The sequence below is a fragment of the Streptopelia decaocto genome (assembly GCF_964273445.1).
Source record: "Streptopelia decaocto genome assembly, chromosome: 1".
Taxonomy (NCBI): domain Eukaryota; kingdom Metazoa; phylum Chordata; class Aves; order Columbiformes; family Columbidae; genus Streptopelia; species Streptopelia decaocto.
The window spans coordinates 84705211-84725993 of NC_138663.1; the positions used below are offsets into that span (position 1 = coordinate 84705211).

A 20783-nucleotide genomic window follows, 5' to 3' on the forward strand; every position below is an offset into this window, starting at 1 on the left:
GGATTCTGGATAAACACCAGATAGATGCCATCAGACAAAAAGAGCATATGTGTCAGTGTCATAAAGAGGCTTGTGTATTTACACTGGTATAAAAGACAGCGCTCTGCAACTTGTTCCAGTTGCCAAGAATGAGTCAAGTAGCCAGAGTTTGATTAGCAGCAGCTTATATTTCTCTGAATTCCTGATTCTAGAGTGAATGAGAGAGTGGGCAGAACTACCAGTGATGGTCATACATAACGTGAAACAAAAATAAACTCAACAAAGGAACCAAGAAGTCCTGTAATTAGGATCCTAAGAAAGATGGTCTTTAAAGAGCTTCTGCCCATACAGATCTCAAATTTTGACCAAATAAGGAAACCCTGAGCAAAACTTGCATTAAAGACAAAGTGGGTGTCATTTTTTACTCACAGATCTACCACTAGTGATAAACACCACTTCTGTTGATTTTATAGTGAAAGTACAATTTCTCCCAAGGAGATGGATAAGCTACAAATTTAGGGATTTTCTTTGCCTTTTTCTCTTCCAAAGTTATTTATAAAATGACCAATGTTCTTCACTTTCACATTTGTTCAGGTGAGAATTATTTCCCCCCCTCCATTTTGCGTACTACTTGGCCGGCACCACCAAAGCTGGCCCCACAGTAAAACAAGACAATACCAGTGATGACATCAGAAGCACAATCATCCTTCATATAAGGTCACAAGCACAATTTTCAAATTTTATTGGAGGATTTGCTTCTTTCAGATTTGAGATTAATCTGTTGATAATATCTAAAAAGGTGAACAATATTTCTATTGGTTCCCTCATGTAGTTCATGTGATTCTATATATTTCCTACTTTGTAGTCATTTGTGAGGCACAGAGAAGGCCATGTAGAATTTGGTGTAGGCAGTGCCTAATAGAGAGTGAAGTATCATCTGTCTGTCATCTTGATGGCAACAAGAGGACATCTTCCTACTCCATTATTGTGGCTGCTTCTCCTCTCCGTTCAGTTCTGCCTGGGTAAGTACATTATTTATTTCGCATAAGGCACTGAGATAGGAAAAGAATGTAGATTCAATATAAATAGGTTGTTATTCCAAAAACCTGTAAGACAAAGTGTCAAGAAAGTGTTTAAACACATTTCTGTCTTTGATTCAATCTCCTTGGTGATCTCGAAAGAAAGAAGGGTAAGCCATTTGTAATAGTTTTGCATTTCACTCAGACATCTGTGACTGGCCATTCTCATAGGAATTTGAGTCCAAGCTTAGTAAAAAGCCAAGCTGTAATGGAAACCACCTGGGTATTCTTACTACTGTCTTGCCTCTCCTTTTGAGGTCTGTGTAGTCTTTATACAACACCAGTTAAAATGATGTTGCTGTGCTCTGTATGTCCAGTGAAGTTTAGCTGGATAACATACCATCCCCTCAGTTGTTCCTGTGTATCTGAAGCTTATTGCTATTTTTCTCTCTACTCTTCTAGAGCTATGCATACATGTTTGAAGCTGACGATGAGATAGATTTTGGAAACCTCGTTTTTGTCTGTATAGACATGGAGGTGGCACTATAGCATGGTGGTGGTGATTGCATCCCCATACAATGAGCACGAGACTTTATGGTGGCTATTTTGATGTATCATGGCCTTCGTCTTAGTGGTTCTCACCAGTTGCGGATGTAGCCACGGTTCAAGTGGATGGGAAGAGGAGTCATGGGCCTTTCTGTGCAAAGGAATGTGAAGAAAAATATTAAATATTTGTATTTAGACATCATTTTAGCAATGTCTGAGTGGCAGCTGAGCAGTACTGTAGAAGTGAGAGTGAGTTTTCTGCCAACTTATTTTTAATAGCAGGGAATAGTAACAGAGTGACTGAACAGCAGATGCAGACAAGAGCAGCTTTGCCATGACACCACCAGAAGCACCTACCACGCCGTCTCTGCTTTGGTGGTACTCGCGCTCTCCGCGCTGCTTCAGCCCCCTGCTGGTCCCCGGGAGGTTGCAGCGGGGTGCAGGTCCCGTGTAGGCAGCCGGTCCCTGCGTAGGCAACGCGGGCGCTGGTCCCCGCGTAGGCAGCGCAGGGCGCAGGCAGCCTGGCGGCACGGCCACCAGGGAGTGAGCGTGCAACCTGCGAAGGAGCAGGACGCGTCTCCTGAAAACCTGGGCACAGGGATGCAGGACTCATTCTCGTTCCTGGCCTATGAGGGGAATCAGGCCTTCAGCCAGAGCAAGCCAAAATCTGGCGCCTTCTTATCCAAGCACAACCCTACTCTGTGACTAGTACCACTGAATTCAATGAAGGCGCTTGTGAGGCAGGCTATGGAGTGTGAGGAAATACAAAAGAGCATGCCTGTAGGTATCATAAAAAAAATCACATAAGATTGATTACAGCAAATAATAGTTGTAATTAGGGAATATTTAAATCTGTTGATTGGGTTGTGCCTGCTTCTGCAACCAGCCTTGCATACTGTCACATGTTGAAAGCATCAGAAGTTGAAAAATTCAAGTGCAGAGAGATCTGTAAAGGGAGGAGCTGTTTGCTTTACTCCTAGATATGGCTAATGGAGATACATTATCTGGTTCCTTTAATTTGAATTATTAATCTAACTTTCCCAAGAAGTTATTTCTGTTTAAAATGTGTATATTTTTTAGCTAAGAAAACTCTTTTTTGGACTGTGTTCTTTGAATAAACTCTGGGTTGTTTTCCAGAAATTCTTTCAGAAGAGTCTTAAAAGACATATTATGGAAAGATTATATTCCTTTGAGACATGTTGGAAGTCTAGAGGAATTTTGTCATTTTCAGAGGCTTGTGAGAGACTTTCTTACTCAGGAAATCTGAACAGAGAAGATAACTTTGCAGAAAAAAAATAGGTTTTGGAAGTTATTAGTTGTCAGTCACTTGAATCTCCCTTAAACTTTTTTGTGTTTCCAAATCTAAATGATAGGTGGGAAATCATGAGGAATTCCAGCAGTGTTAGCAAACAAGACAAAACCTTTGCCTATGTGTCAAAGCAATATATTGTCTGTCTCTGATGAAAGAGGAAAGAACCAAGCTACAGACCACATGGAGATGGGGGCAAAACTGCCTTTTATTTTACTACTGCTGGCAGTTTACTCTGGAACAAGAAATGAAACAATGATTAGTTACGGAAGGAAGTGGCTGCATTAGCACCAGTTCATGGGATAAGACTGACATACTTACAGGGAACAGAGAGAGCAATTAGATTTGTTTTCAAAAGCAAAGAACAAGTATATATTCTTGTTTCACAATCTCAAGTGACAGCAAAGAGTGTGAAATGTAAGAACACCTTTTGAGGTAGGTAATATTTTGAGATAGGTGATATCATCCACACCAGGTTGTTTTGAAAACTCTTAATGGAAAACCCAAGGCTCTTAGTGTAAATAATTTATCTTTTGTTGTTTATCAAATACCACCACTGATAGGAGATGATATCTGAGAGGTGTCTTTCTGGACAACTTGGAAGATGTGCACGGCTGCATCGTTTTCTGTTCACATCACTGCCCAGTGCAGTACTGCAGGTTTCTCTTGGTATCTGATCAGGTTCTGATGCTTTTCTTGCTTCTAGTGTAGTCTTAATAACTAAAAATGGTGGTTATCTTAGCTAACCTTTGTCTGACCTTTGGAGAGGTTACTCCTATGAATCATGAGCTGTAGAGTTGATACGAGGATACAGTGAGGGCCAGCTGCTCCAGCTGTGATAACATGTCTGGCAGGGTGGCGGCCTCACCAGCCAGGGTCCAGCCCCACAGTACCCAAGAGAGTCAAGTAGGGCAGACCTAGAGGTGGTAGTTGGGTTCAATTCCTGTTGCTAACTTGCCTCAGATCATCAGGCAAGTTCATGGTGATGAGGAAGGTCCAAGATCAAGCTGAGAAAGCAGTCTGTGGCTCAGATTGCAGATCAACAGGGCCCATGACCAGGCATGGCTGTGCCCAAGTTGAACACATTTGCACATACAGTGTAGCTCAGGCAGGTCCAGTCCTGGGCTGAAATGGAGACTTTGGCCCATGGGCAGAGTATATGGATGAAGACCCCAGCTGGGAAAGGTCAAGGCCATTAGTGCAGTTAAGGCACTGACAATTGGACCAAACCTGTCCTATAGATGATTGCTTTCATTTTCCATTGTGTGTTAGGTTTTGAAACACTGCTAATTTGGCACCAAAGTTACTAGGCTTATTATGTGACTGTCCTGTAAACCTTCTCTAGCTACATGGTCAATGTGAATGATCCTCCAGGCCCCAAAAGAAGTTGCCAGTCCTCTTCAGGGATTTACTTGCTCCATAATATGCTGAATTTCAAATCTGATCAAATCGAAGACAAGTCTCAGATGCAGTGGGCAACCTCTTACTGATTCATGTGTGCACTTACCTTGCAGTTTGTCCTTAACCTGGAAATACCAAGGTCCTGAATGTGGTTTTCTACCATTTGATTTTCCACTTATTATGTCGTTTCCTCCTTCATGCTTTAAATGCCAGTGGCTTTCAATTCACATGGTTCAGTAATGCAAACACAGCATTTTCTTTCAATTTTCTCCTTTTAAGTACAAAGAAGTACGAAACTCATATCCAACAACCTGGTTCCAAGGGTTGCATGAGCCAATAACAATGGTTTACAGACAAACACGATGAGTACAGAATGCTTTAGTTGTCAAGTGACAGACTTACATTTTTTAAAAGTCCCCCAGGTTTCTTAGGTCCATCACAAGAGCTACAGAGCATCCTTTCCTCTGAAACATAATATTCGTTTCAAATATTTCAGTATTCTATGTGTAATCCAACTGAGCATTTATATCCAGCAAATAATTATATACCTGTCTTCATTTCAAGGTGGCCTGTATCCCAAGGTTTAAGGCATGTATCTTTTTGATGTTGTCACTGCTTTAATGTCTGATTACTGCTTGATAAAATCCTTCTTAAAAACCTCTCTTGTGCAGGGGTTGCTGAAACTGGTAGTGTGATAAAAGGCAGTTACAGCTCTGTTTCCTGAGATCCAGCTGGTAGTGAGGCTAACCTGGAGTCCCAATAGGCACCCACATATGTGACACCCATATACTGATATACAGATATGCACACACACACACATATGCATGGCTGGCCACAGAGACAGAAACATGCAACAGTGACACAAACACGCAACAGTAACACAAACACGAACTGCACCAATGGCCTTATCATGAGCAACTGATGTCATCTCAGCTTCTGTAAGGCCTTTGACATGGTCCTACACAACATTCTTATAATAAAATATATGAGCTTGATGGATGGACTCTTCAGTGGATAAGGAATTGGCTTTATGGCCACATCCAAAGAGTTGCAGTCAATGGCTCAATGTCCAAATGGAGATCAGCAACAAATGGTGTCCCTCATCGGTCCATACTGGGATGAGTACTGTTCAATACCCTTTTTAATGACATAGGTAGTGGGACTGAATGCACCCTCAGCAACTTTGCAGATGACACCAAGCTGAGTGGTGTAGTTGATACACTTGAGGGAAGGGGTGCCATCCAGAGGGACCTTGAGAGGTTTGAGAAATGGGTGAATATGAACCTTACCTCACAAAGTACAATAAAGTCAATTGCAAGGTCCTGCGCCTGGCTCAGGGCAATCCCTGGGATCAGAACAGACTGGAGAATGAATGGATTGAGATCAGCTCTGTGGAGAAGGACTTGGGGATACTGGTGGGTGACAAATTGGGCACGAGCCAGCAATGTGCCAGAAAGCCGATCATATCTTGGGCTGCATCAAAATGAGCACAGTCAGCAGGTCAAGGGAGCCGATTCTGCCCATCTGCTCTGGTGAGACCCTGCCTGGGAGTACTGCATCCAGCTTCGGGGTTCATGGCAAAACAGAGACATGGACCTGTTAAGTGGGTCCAGAGGAGGGCCAGAAAGATGATCAGAGAGATGAAACACCTCTCTTATGAGGAAAGACTGAGTGTTAGAGTTGTTTAGTCTGGAGAAGAGAAGGCTCCAGGGATACCTCCTTGTGGCCTTTCAATACTTAAAGGGGCCTTATGAGAAAGATGGAAATAGACTTCTTACTGCAGCCTGTAGTGACTTGACAAGCAGCGACAGATTTAAACTGAAAGAGGGTAGATTTAGATTGGAGATAAGGAAGACATTTTTTACAATTAGGTGGTGAGGCACTGGAACAGGTTGCCCAGAGAAGCTATGGATGCCCCATCTGTGGAAGCATTCAAGGCTGGGTTGGACATGGCTTTCAGAACCTGATCTAGTGAAAAGATGTCTGTAGCGAATGAGCCACAAACTCTCGGTAAGGTGCAATGGGAGACCTTTATTACAAACTCAGGCTTGCGTTCATACTTGCTATAGCGCTTGCCCAAGCATTTGCTGATTTGCTTAGTTAGTCATTACATAAGCGACATATTTTGTGTTCCCACCAAAGTTACTGCCATAAACACTTTTTTATCTATATCACACATTATTCTGCTGTCCTTGATGTATTGGTTAGCATACAGTCCCAGTGCTTGTTTCTCATGCTTCGCTTCTTGCAGTTTCTCACAGGCCCCATCTCAGCACACTGCCACAGATGTCCCTGTCCATGGCAGGGGATTGGAACCAGATGATCTTTAAGGTCTCTTCCAACCCAAACCATTCTGTGATTCTATGTTTCTCTATCCGGCTTTTCAGAATAAAACCCTATCAGTGGGAAACATGCTAATACATGCAATTTGCATTCCTCCAGACATCCAGCCCATCCAATGCCTGGTCCTAAGTTCTCAGTCTCTGTAGTTGGCTCATGGACAGACACACGTGTAAGTGTGTCTTTGAGTTGACCCCTGACCTTACCAACTCTCTAGTAGTTGGCCTGGACCCTGTGGTCCCACTGGGTCCCTAGGTCCCAGAGACATATACACATACACATACACATACACATACACATACACATACACATACATATACACATACACACACACATACACATGCACATACACATATTTGACTCCCAGGCCAATTAACTTGCTCACTGGCTAGTCCAGCTTGATATTCACTAGCAATCACACACTGACATGTGGTAACCTCATGCACTCCAGTTGCTGGGATCTGTTGTGGTTTAACACCAGCAGGCAGCTAAACACCACACAGCTGTTTGCTCACTCTCCCCTAGTAAAATGAGTGTCACAGTCTGTTTGGATCTCCCAAACGTACAGGACAACATACTCCATGAATTAAACTTCATTTTAGGAGCTCATTAAGAAATACAATAAATAAAGACAACAATAGGTGCTCATTTCCCCTTTGCCCAAACTAGTCTGCCATGATCATTCACTGATTCAAGTCATAACATTTCATAACTTATAACCCATAACTCTTGATTTGTGCATCTATGAGCCAAAAAAGAAAAACAAGGGAATTGGTTACCAAGCCAATGGTGAGAGTGCTCATCTGTCCTCCTCCAAAACAATGTATGCATGCCCTGTGTCACATTGGGAAGCATGAAAGCCTCAGCAGTCCAGCTGCTGTTGGATTTGCTGCAAAGGCTTTTTTGAGTAAGCTGATGATGACCTTCCAGCTCAGAGGTTTGGTCTATATCATTTCCATTAGTTAGCAGATTCTGAAGAAATTGCCAGACAAAGATGATGGCTGCAGGAGCAAGCACTCTGCAGGTAATAATGGCTGCATAATGTCCCTTTAGCTCTTTCTGGCCACCTGTCCCTATGTGGTTCTCTCCCTTTGACCTAATGGCACTGCTCCTGGCATACATCAGACTTTAGCATGATCTGTGTTAGCCAAAATCTGAGCAGGAGTTGAGTGAACAGTCACAGACTGGGGAGAGAATTAGAAGGGTAAAAATGAGAAAAACTCATGGGTTAAGACAAAGGCAATTTAATACATAAAGCAAAATCTGTGTGTGCAAGCAAAGCAAAATGAGGAATTCATTCACTATTTCCAATCTGCTGGCAGATGTTCAGCCATCTCCAGGACAGCGGGGCTCCATCACTGTCACAAGGGAGTAATTTAGGGTTCTGCTTACCACAGAAAAAATGTTTAGATTTCTCAAAGAGAAGTGGCAGGTTCACTCTATTATTTACTGCATGGGGGAAATATGCCAAGCCAAATGCTGCTTACGTTCTCTCCCAGAGCCTGTACCCATTCACAAAGCAAACTTTCAGGTGTCTTTCCACCCTGATAACCATTCATTCTGGAGTCTGTCTTGGAGTTCCGGATGCAAACTTTCAGTCGAGGCCTGTATCCATCACAATACAAATTTTTGCTCTGGATTCTATATTTTAGAACTCCAGAGGCAAACTTTCAGGCAAGGCCTGGTAACTGTATGCAAAGTACACTTTCAGGCAACAAAATTCTCAGAAAAAAAAAAAAAAGTTAATGGAGTAGAATAGCAGGAGGGCTGGCTCCAGCTCGTTAGCTGTGTAGAGGTCCCACCCGAGCATAGAAAACCATAGACTTTTATATCTTTACAGGCCACTTTGGGGTCTTCTTGCTTCTCACTGGATCTTTTCCACTGATCTCACATGTGCCTTTGCTTTGTTCAACTGTAGACATTGTTTATTGTCCATAGCCTTGCAGGTACTGTTTTGCCTGAATAAATCCTTTCTTCTCAGCAAAGTGCAAAACAAGTCCCTTTCTGCAGATGTCTGTAATATCCCTGTGTTAGTCTTTGATTGGGAAATGTGTATCCATATATCAAAGGAAAGAGGCAGACCTGGGAGCAGAGGAGGAAAAGAGCGCTCTTCAGGCATCGGCCCCACACCAAGAGATGGTGGGGCATGAGGAACAACATTTAAGACATGCCTGTCTGTCCTCTGTTTATGCTGCTTTATCTCCTGAGATAGCTTGCCACCCCTCATGAGTAATTCTCTTCTCTTGTCAGGTAGCCCTGACCAGAGGACCATGTGGCTAGGGCAAGAGAGGAGGGAAAGTACATAGAGTATTTGGAACTGAGTTGCAAGTAATTGTCTGAGAGGAAGAAGTTGAGGCACACAAAGGAAATTGCTTCTTCACATCATAGTTAACATGGGAATGAAGAAATTGGTGCCCAGTGAACATTATAAGCTGAATGTCATCATGGCAGAAAAACAAAGGAGGAGTTGATGTTGAAGCTTTTGTGAATCACACAGCAGGGACATTACTCAGCATCTCCCAGCCCTGATGGGTCAGAAGAAGAGAAAGCTCACCTGTCGTTAGAAATAGCTTATATTTTAGCAGTGCAGTTAGCTCAAACTTGTAAATACAGACACAACTCCTTGCAAAAAAAACATTTAAGTTGGATTATTTAGAAAGGTGAACTGAATAAATATGATTTAGTAGTAAATTAAGAGTAATAATAATCTCATTAACTATCTGCAATAGTTAATTGTGATTAGGCACTGTCCTTTCCATAAACTTGCTCTGTCTCTGTGTATGAAGGTGCTGATGAACTGAGGCTGTCAAATGGAACTGGCCGCTGCTCTGGAAGAGTGGAAATAAAACATGAGGGGCAGTGGGGAACTGTGTGTGATGGTGACTGGACCATAAAAGATGCTGATGTTGTTTGTAAGCAACTACGATGTGGATCTGCTGTTCAGGCCCTTAGTCGAGCTTCTTTTGGAGAAGGATCTGGACCAACATGGTTGTATCGAGTTCATTGCCATGGTGACGAATCCACTCTCTGGAACTGCTCACATACAGGATGGGGTGCTTTTACTTGCCCTCATTACTTCGATATTGGAGTGATTTGCTCAGGTAAGAAGTCATCCAACCTTGCATAATAGAAAAATGCTACAAGGCTGAGATCAAACTTCGTTCTAGCTGAATAAAGCCAAGTACTGCACAGAGGTAGCAATTTCTCCATGGTCTCCACTCAGCCAAAGCAAGTTACACAAACATTAAGTCTTCTGCTGACTAAAAGTGTCTATCTCCTTTGCCTGGGCACAGCAATGACATAGAATGGAAGTAGACATAGTACATGACATAGGACAGAATAATAAACACTATTTGTTTCTGCCACAGTTCTCCCAGGCGACAGGAGAGCAATACTTAATTTGTCTTTGACCAGGAACAGTTGTAGATGGAGAAGCAAGAAAATGCTGTGTTATGCCATACAAATGCCCTTCTTCTCCAGATCTTCATGTAAGCTAAGACAGAACAGTCTGCAATGGCAAACAAATGGCAAACAAATCCAATGTATTTTTTGCTGCCTTGGTCTGCAAGATGTGCTTGGTTTTGCTCTTTGGATAAAGTACCATTGCAAGAGGGTTGTTTGTTTTGGGTTTTTTTCCCAGCTTCAGAATATTATATGTCTCTTTTGATTTTTATAAGGTTCCTGTTAGCCTGTTAATCCAGCCTGTCTAGGTCTCTCTGAATGGCAGAATGCCATTGGGGTTATCTCCCCCTAATCCCCACATTGATAAGAGTGCACGCCATCATCTCCTGCAGGTTGTTGGCAAAGATGCTGAACAGAACAGGTCCTAGGAAAGAACCAACAAGTGGTATTCCACTTGTTGCCAGCCCCCAGGTAGAGTGCAAATAGACTCTGAGCCTGACCATCCAATCAGCTATTTAACCATGTAGTTGTCCACCCACCCAGACTGTAACATTCTAGTTTTGACACAATAACATTGTGCAAGAACATGTCAAAAGCCTTGCTAAATGAGAGGTGAATGACACACGCTGATCTCCACTCATCCACAAACCCAGTCACTTTTATCAGAGAAAGTAATAAGGTTACATGGGCATGATTTACCCTTGGTAAATCCATGCTGACTCTTCCCTTCTGCCTTCTTGTGCCCAGAAATTTATTCCAGGAGTATTCACTCCATGTTTTTTCCAGATACCAAATGGGGCTGACCAGCCTGTAGATCTCCAGACTGTCTTTTTAGACTTTTCTGAAGATGGGTGCAACATTTCCTCTTTCCTCTTTCTGGGCTGCTTCAGCTTTCTATTCATTTGAATAATGAAGTCTGGAGAACACACACTAGTAACTGGCTATTTATTTATTTATTTATTTATTCAAGGATTGCTACTTCTCAAGCATTTTGGCAACTGTTCAAAACTCCCCCTTCCTTCTACAGCTTCCCAAGGATTTAGTATTTTCACATACTAAGAAATAAGCATCCCCACACACCATTTTCTCTCTCGTCAGTAGCATACATGAATTGCTACAATGGCTATTTAGAAGTGTCTGTGGTCCTCAGATAAGTGACATACATCCTACCCATGAAGGTAAGGGAGTTATTAAATTAGGTCAGTACAACCAACCCTTGATGCTGGATATCTTGTTTGATTTTTATTTTTTTTTTCCAGGTTTCTCTGGGCTGTCTCTGACTGGAGGGGACACTGCCTGCTCAGGACATCTGCAAGTAAAGCAAGAAGAAACTTGGGCTATGGTCTGCTTGTCACACACTGATTTCAAAACTGCCTCTGTTATATGTAATGAGTTAGAGTGTGGCCAGGCTGTGGATATCTTGAGAGGAACTCACTTTGGAAAGAGACAAGAACTGATCTGGCAAGAAGAGTTTCACTGTGTAGGGAATGAGACTCACCTTGCACACTGTCCCAGGACGCTGCACCACAGTGAGACATGTTCTCATGATGTCCGTGTTGTATGTTCAGGTGAGACTTTGGACCAATGGATGTAATGTATGTGTCTGATATTTCTTCTTCCTGTCAACCTACAGTTCAGAGCCTCTGCACATTCATGTGGTCCTCGGGGTTCTTGGATGCTTCCCCTATCACACCTTGAGCCATTCAGGGAAGGCAAAGAAGAGCAGCCCCACAATGCAGATCTCAAAAGGGCTGTAATTTCTTTTATGCTACTAGACTTATGCACTTAATAGTGCTGAGAATTCCATGTCTTTCTCATATACATAAAAGGAGAAATGTCAGAGCAGGACCACGGAGAAATGAATTTCTTTTCTGTGTTGTCAGTGTGCATGTTAATCCCTGGCACTTCAGTTAATTATAAAACCAGGAGAGGTACCATACCTCCAAAAGGTCAAAGGAGGTACAAGTTACAAATTAAATTTATCTAATAAATTTAAAAAAAATAAATAAATGGAGTTGTCAGAGACCTGGATGACTTTAGGTGTGACTGCCAGGTAGTGTTATTTAAGAATTCCATACAGTCACAGCTGCTGAGGGCTCTAAATACAGCTAATTAATTGCCACTCACTATAAAAGTGATGATTAGACCTAGCAAACACAACATTTTTCCTGAGGGCACAAATCAAAAGGGGTAAACTGAACACAGGGCAGAGCTGCTGGCAACATTCTGTTCACAAAACAAGCCTGGAAACGACTGCAGTTTATGCCCATATCCCAGTCACAGGGCTGCAGTCTGTTTCAAGACTGTCTTGGATGCTGTCCCACTGGCCATGGTGATCTGAGTTCTAGCTGAGGACCTGTGGCAGCCAAATGGCACAGTTCAGGTATCAGTAACTGACAGGTCTTGGCTCCTTCTTCCATCTTGCAAGAGTCACAGCTCAGATTGGAAATCCAGATCTCATTAGGTGGACTATGATGAAAGGACCAGGTAACGGTAAGAAGTAACAGTGTGAGAAGATAGAGGCACTGCATGGAGTTGGCAGCAGGACACCACAGTCCTACCCATTCCACACTTAAATTATTGTAAATATGCTGATGGACATGGCCTGTTGTGCTCAGAGCCTTATGCTATGGCACAGATGAAAGTTGAGAATTGCACACTGCAGTTGCTGCTTACCAGGTAATGTGAGATGGCCAACTACTGGGAGAGTGCTACTAGTAGCTCCTACTTGGAGTTTCTCACATGCTCCAAATGCATGTCAATGCTGGAACTGCCTCTGCAAGAAAAGATGTTGCAAGATAGCAGCAGCAGTATTGTGTGGGGAAGAGAGAGCAGAGCGGAGGAGAAGAAACTGAACTTAAAGAGTCAAAAAACTTTTAGTCATGTAGTGCAGGCTACACAGACAATATTTTGTTTTTTTCAGAGCTGGCTTATGAGATCCTGGTCTAACATGCCTCCCAGTAACCTGAGACATAGTTAGTGCTTGTTCCTTGCAGCTAGTTCCTTGCAGGTAGATCTCTCTTACAATTTTCACTGCAATAGGAGAAAATAAAAACATAACTGCTAAGTTTCTTTATTCCTACTGCAGGCTATGGTGGGTACAGGCTGGCAAACGGCAGTAACACATGTTCAGGGAGAGTAGAGCTTCTTCATGGAGGCACGTGGGGAACCCTGTGTGACTACCTGTGGGATTTACCAGCTGCCAATGCCCTCTGCCAGCAGCTGGACTGTGGTGTTGCCCTCCTAATACCAGGTGGAGAGTCCTTCACTAAAGGAAATGGATCTTTCTGGAATGGCACGTTCAGCTGCAAGAAGAATGGATCACACCTGAGAGACTGTCCTGTGCATGTGCTAGGTCATGATGAATGCCCTGCTGGAAATGTTGCTCGTGTGGTATGTTCAGGTGAGCAGCAGAAAGATCTAAGAGGAGAAACTTTAAAACTCCTTCTTTGAGGAAAAATATGGACCCAAAATCCAGAGGGTGTCTGTGATGCCAAGCTCCATCTTTTGCCTGCTGCTACAGGCTTTCCCAGGAGTTGAGGCTGCACTTCACCTGTACGAGCAAGGCTGCTATCTGTGAAGTGCTTCTAGTCTCAGGGAACAGCAAGAACAGGGCTGCTCCACAAGGTAGGATGAGCTGGGGGCAGAGGACAAGGACAACATAGGCAAGGACAACACAGGCAGTGTCCTTACCCACCAAGACACAATCCAAAGCATCTGCACAGAAGACAGAGGAAGGTACTGATAACAAGATCTATTGGACAGTGCCAGACAAGGCAAAGTAATCAATCAGATGTAGGATCTGACTGGAGACTACAGTCAGGAGTAGCAGGAGAAAAGACTGGAGACATTTACACTAGTCATAGACTGAAGACCCTGTCCAGGTTTAAGTGAGGCTATGGACCAGTAGCCCGAGGATGGAGGCCCTAGGTGAGGCTGGTCAGAACAGTTAAGGTCTATTTGTTCACCCAGAGCCTTGAAACCTCATACCCCAAGTTTAAAATTTGCAAAAGGGACAAGATCCTGATTTCTAGTCATTCTTCTCAGTAAAATAGGGCAGACCAAAGTCTAGTTATGAGTATAGAAATACCAGTGGCCCAGTGGAGTCATTGTTACTCCTGAATGCTAAGAAAAACTCATTCCCATTTCCCAGTCACTTTCAGGTCATGCCCATGAGTAGTTATGAACATGACGTGTCAGTACTCACTTTCTCTTACATTCAGGGTGTCCAGGGGGCAGGCTGGTGAATGGCACTGCATGCTCTGGCAGGGTGGAGATCCGCCATGGAGACATGTGGGGAAGTCTCTGCCGCTCCCACTGGAATTTGCAAGCTGCCAGTGTTCTCTGTCGTCAGCTGAATTGTGGCTATGCAAAGTCAATCCAGACAGGAGATCATTTTGTGGACGGGAATGGGCCTGTGTGGAGAGATGCTTTTCATTGTGAAGGAACAGAGTCCTGCCTGTGGGATTGTGCTCAAGTGACTTTGGGCAATCCAAGCTGTTCAGTCAGAGAAGCAGCCACTGTTATTTGCTCAGGTAAGTCCTTTTATGGATAGTGCAACTTCAGACCAAAGCAGCATTGCTCACTCTGCCAAGTAAGTCTGGTAGGTCAGCCTGTCTTTAATGCCCTTTCTTTTCCCACACCCCTCCAACTTTGGTTGCAGCATGAAAACTTTATTTGGTAGAGGGATTCACATTGTTTAAATGTGCCTGACTCCTCACATGATTTTTCCTTGGGCTGGGGAAGCATTTCTCACTTCCTATTGCAGACCCTTTTGTGCATAAAAGCAAACACAGACTTTACAGAGCCTGTCTCCTTAACCAGTGGTGAGAATTACTTATTTACCAACATAGAAATTTGTCTTCCATGTCTCTGCTGCATGTTCTATCTACTGCAGTAGGAGTAGTATTAAACAGATGTTAAAATAAATGTTATTAAATAGATTTTTTTCAACTCTCTTGAGGCCAGGTCTTGCTGAATCGCTCAGACTCTCAGGTGGTGAGAGCCGCTGTGATGGGCGACTTGAGGTCTCTCTCCATGGCACGTGGAGCAGAGTCCTCGATGATGACTGGGACATTAAGGATGCTCATGTGGTATGCAGACAGCTCCAGTGTGGAATTGCCCAGAAAGCCTATTACCTTCCAAGGTCTGAGCGTGGCGTGGGCCTTGTGGGCTTAAGAAGTGTCCAGTGTGCTGGAAATGAGACTCAGCTGATGCTCTGTAAGACCTCCCATTCTCAGACAGTACCAACAGGAGTTGCTGAAGATGTTGGTGTGATTTGCTCAGGTGAGTTACTGTACAAAAGGAACAGAATGCTTCCTGGGTTGCCTCTAGCCCACTTTGTGCTGTGGTCTCACCAGATCTTATATAGGCATGGGTCTGAGCTTGTGATACCCACCTGTTTGTATACTCTAAGGGACAAATGATAGTTAAGGAAGCCAGTGTAATTTACATAATGCTATCTTCATCTGAATTTCTGAAAGAATTTATCACAGAATCAAAAAGCAGTAATAAAATACAGAAGTCATAAGAACACTAATTTGGCCATGACTGCCACCCGTTCTGACTGTCACTTGGGAATGAAATACATTTTATTATGTGAGCATTTCTAGATACTTGCAGCCCTTCCAAAGTAAATTAGAACTGTTTCTACTCTGATTTTGTAACCAAACTGTTTCAGAATCTGTCTCTGCATAACTAAATGAGTTTAGATAGAAGACAGCTTCTCAGGATTTCTAATATAAGGTGATGTCCATATATACTCAGTGCGACTAGACACTCCTTCTTGTTTGCAATATCTCACAGGAGTTATTCAGGCATTTACCTGATGGAGAAGTAGGCCTTTCCCTTTATGCAGCTTTAGCATCACAGATGTTCTCCCCAATAAACCATAACAGAAGACCTCGAATATATAACAAGAACATGATGCCTTAAAAGTGTTTTGAACATATGCCATTACACGGACCTGTGCATTGTCATTATACTGCATGGTGACAGCTGGGTTTTATTCCTGCAGGTAGCAGACAAATCAGGCTGGTGAATGGAACAAATCGCTGTGCTGGAAGAGTAGAGCTTTATCATGATGGCAACTGGGGCACCGTCTGTGATGATAACTGGGATCTACCAGATGCTAATGTTGTTTGCAAACAGTTGGGATGTGGACATGCCATCAAGGCATTTGTCTCTGCTCATTATGGTGAAGGCTCAGGACAGATCTGGCTGGATGATGTGAACTGCACTGGGGCTGAATCTGATCTCTGGGCATGTCCTTTTAGGGCATGGGGCCAGCACAACTGCCAACACAAAGAGGATGCTGGAGTCCTGTGCTCAGGTGCGTTCAGAGAATCTTTTTGTGAGCCTGCAGGTGGAAAGGGGAGGGTTACACGAAGGGGAAGTGGAGAACAGTGGAAATTTGCTTGGACAGTCTCTTGCCCTCTCTTGACTACAAGCATAGTTGGTCAGCACATCTTGATCCCACCAAGATGCAAGGGGTCTACCAAAGTCCTTATCTTGCATTAACACACACACACACACAAAGTGTGTGGTAGTGTGGGATATTTGGGGGATAAATTTGAGAGTTTCTGTAAAAGTTTCCACAGCAAGGGGCTGTGGGTGTTCCTTGTGCAGGAGGAGGTCATCGACTGCCATGTGCCCATTATAGTCAGCTACAGATGGCTCTGAAACCAATGGAAACAACCCACTGTGCATCAAAGCATCAAACAGAGGAGCATATGGTGGATCTGCTCCTGAGTATTTAAGACAGAGTGGCAGCTGCACGACAGAGGAGAAATGAAGGAGAAGTGGAAAAAGACAGTGGTGGTGACATGGCTGGAGACGCGGTTTCCAAGCCAGAGGAGGTATCGTCACAGTGGAAAAGATACATTCCTGAAAGGACTGCAGATTGTGGAGAACCCACACTGGATCAGGTACAACCCCTGAAGGGACTGCAGCATCTGGAGGGCCCATGATGGAGCAGGCACCAACCCAGAAGGAACTGCAGCCTGTGGAGCATGCATGCTGGAGCAGAGAAAAAAGAATAAGAAGCAGGGAGCAGCAGAAGAAAAATACAACCTCCTGTACTGCCACCTTCACTTCAAGAACTAGGAGGGAAAACAAAGGAAGCTAGGACGAATAGAGTGGATCAAAGATGTTTCCCTCAGTGTTTTTTTAATTATTAGTTTTTCATTATTTTTTTCCTCATTACCCAAAGAAATAATTAAGATTATGTTAGGAGAAAAAAAATTAAGTTATATTTCCCAAGTGGGAACTGTTTTGCCCATCTTAGCAGCCAGTGAATGTGGAGACACTCAGGCAATCTTGCATGCCCTGGGACTGAAATAACTGTAGTGAGTTCAAATCTTCAGAGAAGTGTTGATTCTGATACTGGAAATTTGTCATGGTGTGATGTTGGAGAGGAGAGGGGGAAAGGTATGGACTATGTGTAAACAGGTGAGAAATTGAGAGTGTGACAGATCTTGTTGCAGGGGAAGGTGACTGGGAAGAACTCCAGTGGCCTAGAGCATGGATTTTTTTTTTGTCCAACAATATCAGTCCTGGAGATGCAAAGGGGTTATGCTACTTGTGAAAACCCAAAAGAGGGGTGTGTTGCTTTGCTGTGGGATACACCAGAGCCTACCATATACTCATAGCAGGGCTTCAAGAGGCACTGGGATAGCTTATCAGAGCTGGGGAACCTGGTTGACAGTCTCTATCAGAGAAATGGTCTGGTAAAAGAGGAGGATGATTCTGGTTGGAAGTTAGCAGATAGTAGCACTGAAATGGTCAAATATCAAGCTTCCAGCTGCTTATGGGAGCACCTAGAGACTGAATTGACTGACCTGGAGGGGGACCCTCACACCTTGGAGGGGAAACTAAGGGCTCATGATGAATTAAAAATTGAGTCCTTTCAGGCAGCTCTAGTCACAGTAATTAAGAAGCTCTACAGAAAAGGGTACGCTGCTCCCCAGACTGTGACCACTCAATGGGTCTTTACTCTGAGTGTACATCACAGAATCACAGAATGGTTAGGTTTGGAAGGTACCTCTGGAGATAATCTAGTCCAGGCCACTTGCTAAAGCAGGTACACCTAGAGTAGATTGCACAGGAATGTGTCCAGGCGGGTCTTGAATGTCTCCAGAGAAGGAGACTCCAGAACATCTCTGGGCAGCCTGTTCCAGCACTCTGTCACCCTCAAAAGAAAGAAGTTTCTCTTTATACTCAGATGGAACCTCCTATGCTTCCGTCTGTGCCCACTGCCCCTCATCCCATCATTGGGCACCACTGAAAGGAGTCTGATCCCATCGTCTTGACATCCAGCCTTGAGATAAACATTGATGAGATTCCCTCTCAACCTTCTCTTCTCCAGCTTGAACAGCCACAGGTCTCTCAGTCTGCCTTCGTAAGAAAGATGCTCTAGGCCCCTAATCATCTTTGTAGCCTGCTGCTGGACTTCCTCTGGTAATTCCTTATCCTTCTTAAACTGGGGAGCCCAGAACTGGATGCAGTACTCCAGCTGCAGCCTCACCAGGGCAGAGTAGAGAAGGAGAATAACCTCAGCCTTCTCGTCACACACTTCCTAATGCACCTCAGGATACTGTTGGCCTTCTTGGCCACAAGGGCATATTGTTGACTCATGGTCAACCTGTTGTCCACCCAAACTCCCAAGTCCTTCTCTGCAGTGCTGCTTTCCAGCAGGTCCGCCACTAACCTGTACTGGTGCCTGGGGTTGTTCCTTCCCAAGTCAGGACCCTATAATTGCCCTTGTTGAACTTCATTAGGTTCTTCTTTGCTCAGTCCTCCAACCTGTCCAGGTCTCACTGAATGACAGCACAGCCTTCTGGTGTGTTGACCCTTCCTCACAGTTTGGTATCACCAGCAAATTTGCTGAGGCTACACTCAGTGTCTTCATCCAGGTCATTGATGAACAGGTTGAACAGGACTGGACCTAACACTGACCCCTGGGGAACCCCACTAACTACAGGCCTCCAACCAGACTTCGCACTGTTGATCACAACCCTCTGAGCTCTGCCATCCAGCCAGTTTATGATCCACCTCACTGTGCATTCGTCCAGCCTGCACTTACTGAGCTTGCCTATGAAGAGATTGTGAGTGACAGTGTCAAAAGCCTTGCTGAAGTCAAGGTAGACAACATCCACTGCTCCTCCTTTGTCTACCCAGCCAGTCATAGTGAAACGAAGAAATAAACTTAACAGTAGAGTCAATTATACTGTTGAGTGGCATTCTTTATTGACAGTGCTGAGAAGCTCTGGGGATCATAAGTGCTCCAAAGACTGGATGCTCTTGTGTTGCTTATATTCGCATAATTATTACATATGCATTACAATTTTTGAAAATTTCAACATACATCTATACTAAGAAATAATCTATGATGTTATAATTATTTAGTTTCTTACTTACAATACATCTATTAATTATTAGTTAAATATAAACTAAGCACTCTGCTTCTAAACAATGTATTACTTAATCTTCTGCCTCCCTCCTGTCACGCAGAAGGTTCTAAAACTTGAAAAATATCCCCTCATTTTACAAGTGGTCAGAAAGCATTTATCTCATGTCAGTTGGTTAATGATGGATATACCTTTTGTAACTGAATCACAGTATGCATTAATTTGGCAGCTTCTCTTCAATAGAAGGCTATCAGGTTGGTCAAACATGTTTACCCTTTGGTGAACCCATGCTCACTACTCCTGATAGCCTTCTTTTCCTCCACATCCTTGGAGATGACATCCAGAATTAGTTGTTTCATCACCTTTCCAGGGACGGAGGTGAAGGTGACTGGCCTGTAGTTTCCTGTGTCATCCTTCTTGCCCTTTTTGAAGACTGGAGTGACGCTGGCTTTCTTCCAGTCCTCAGGCACCTCTCCTGTTCTCCAAGACCTTTCAGAGATGATGGAGAGTGGCTTTGCAACAACATCTGCCAACTTTCTCAGCACTCATGGATGCATCCCATCAGGGTGCATGAATTTGTGGATGTCCAGTTTGTGTGAACGATCTCTTACCTTGATCTTCCTCAACAAAGGGAAAGTCTTCTTTTTGCCAGACTTTCTCTTCTGTCTCTATGGTCTGGGATATCTGAGGCCCAGTTTTAGCAGTAAAGACAGAAGCGAAGAAGGCATTCAGTAATTCGGCCTTCTCTGTATCATCTGTCACCAGGGCACCCTCCTCATTCAGCAGCAGACCTACATTTTAGCTAACCTTCCTTTTGCTGCTGATATACGTGAGGAAGTCCTTCTTGTTGTCTTTGACATCCCTGGCCAATTTTGCTTCCAAGTAGAGTATGACCTTTCTCACTGCATCCCTGCATACTCTAAAAGCCTCCTTGTATTCCTCCCAGGTGTCCCTTTTTCCACATTACATAAACATCCTTCTTCCACCTGAGTTTTGACTGGAGTTCCTTATTCATCCATGCTGGCCTCTCACTCCCTTTACTTGATTTTTTGCTCATAGGCATGCATCAGTCTTGGGCTTGGAGGAAGTGATGTTTGCATATTAGCCAGCTCTCTTGGACCCCCTTACCTTCTAGAGCCCTAGTCCATGGGATTCTTCCAAGCAGGACCTTGAAGAGGCCAAAATTCACCCTGCTGAAGTCCATGGGTTTAGTCCTACTTATTTTCCTGCTTCCTCCACGGACGATACTGAACTCCACCATCTCATGGTTACTGCAGCCAAGGCTGCCCCCAACCTTGACATCTCCAACTAGTTCTTCTTGGTTTGTTAGGAAAAGGTCAAGCAGCAGGCCCCTCCTCGTTGGCTTCTCCACCATCTGTG

The 20783-nt window shown here is 43.8% G+C and overlaps 1 protein-coding gene across 1 annotated transcript in view; it reads left to right on the top strand.

Moving 5' to 3' along the window:
* Nucleotides 1-892: 892 nt before the first annotated feature.
* The window catches only part of LOC309443329 (antigen WC1.1-like), a 32176-nt gene continuing 12285 nt past the window's right edge, over nt 893-20783 (top strand). The window contains exons 1-7 of the mRNA XM_082060160.1: nt 893-1001; nt 9381-9695; nt 11256-11564; nt 13085-13399; nt 14220-14531; nt 14965-15282; nt 16013-16327. Of these exons, the coding sequence (XP_081916286.1) occupies nt 932-1001; nt 9381-9695; nt 11256-11564; nt 13085-13399; nt 14220-14531; nt 14965-15282; nt 16013-16327 (1954 nt within the window). The 5' untranslated portion in view covers nt 893-931. The remainder of the gene's footprint in view (nt 1002-9380; nt 9696-11255; nt 11565-13084; nt 13400-14219; nt 14532-14964; nt 15283-16012; nt 16328-20783) is intronic.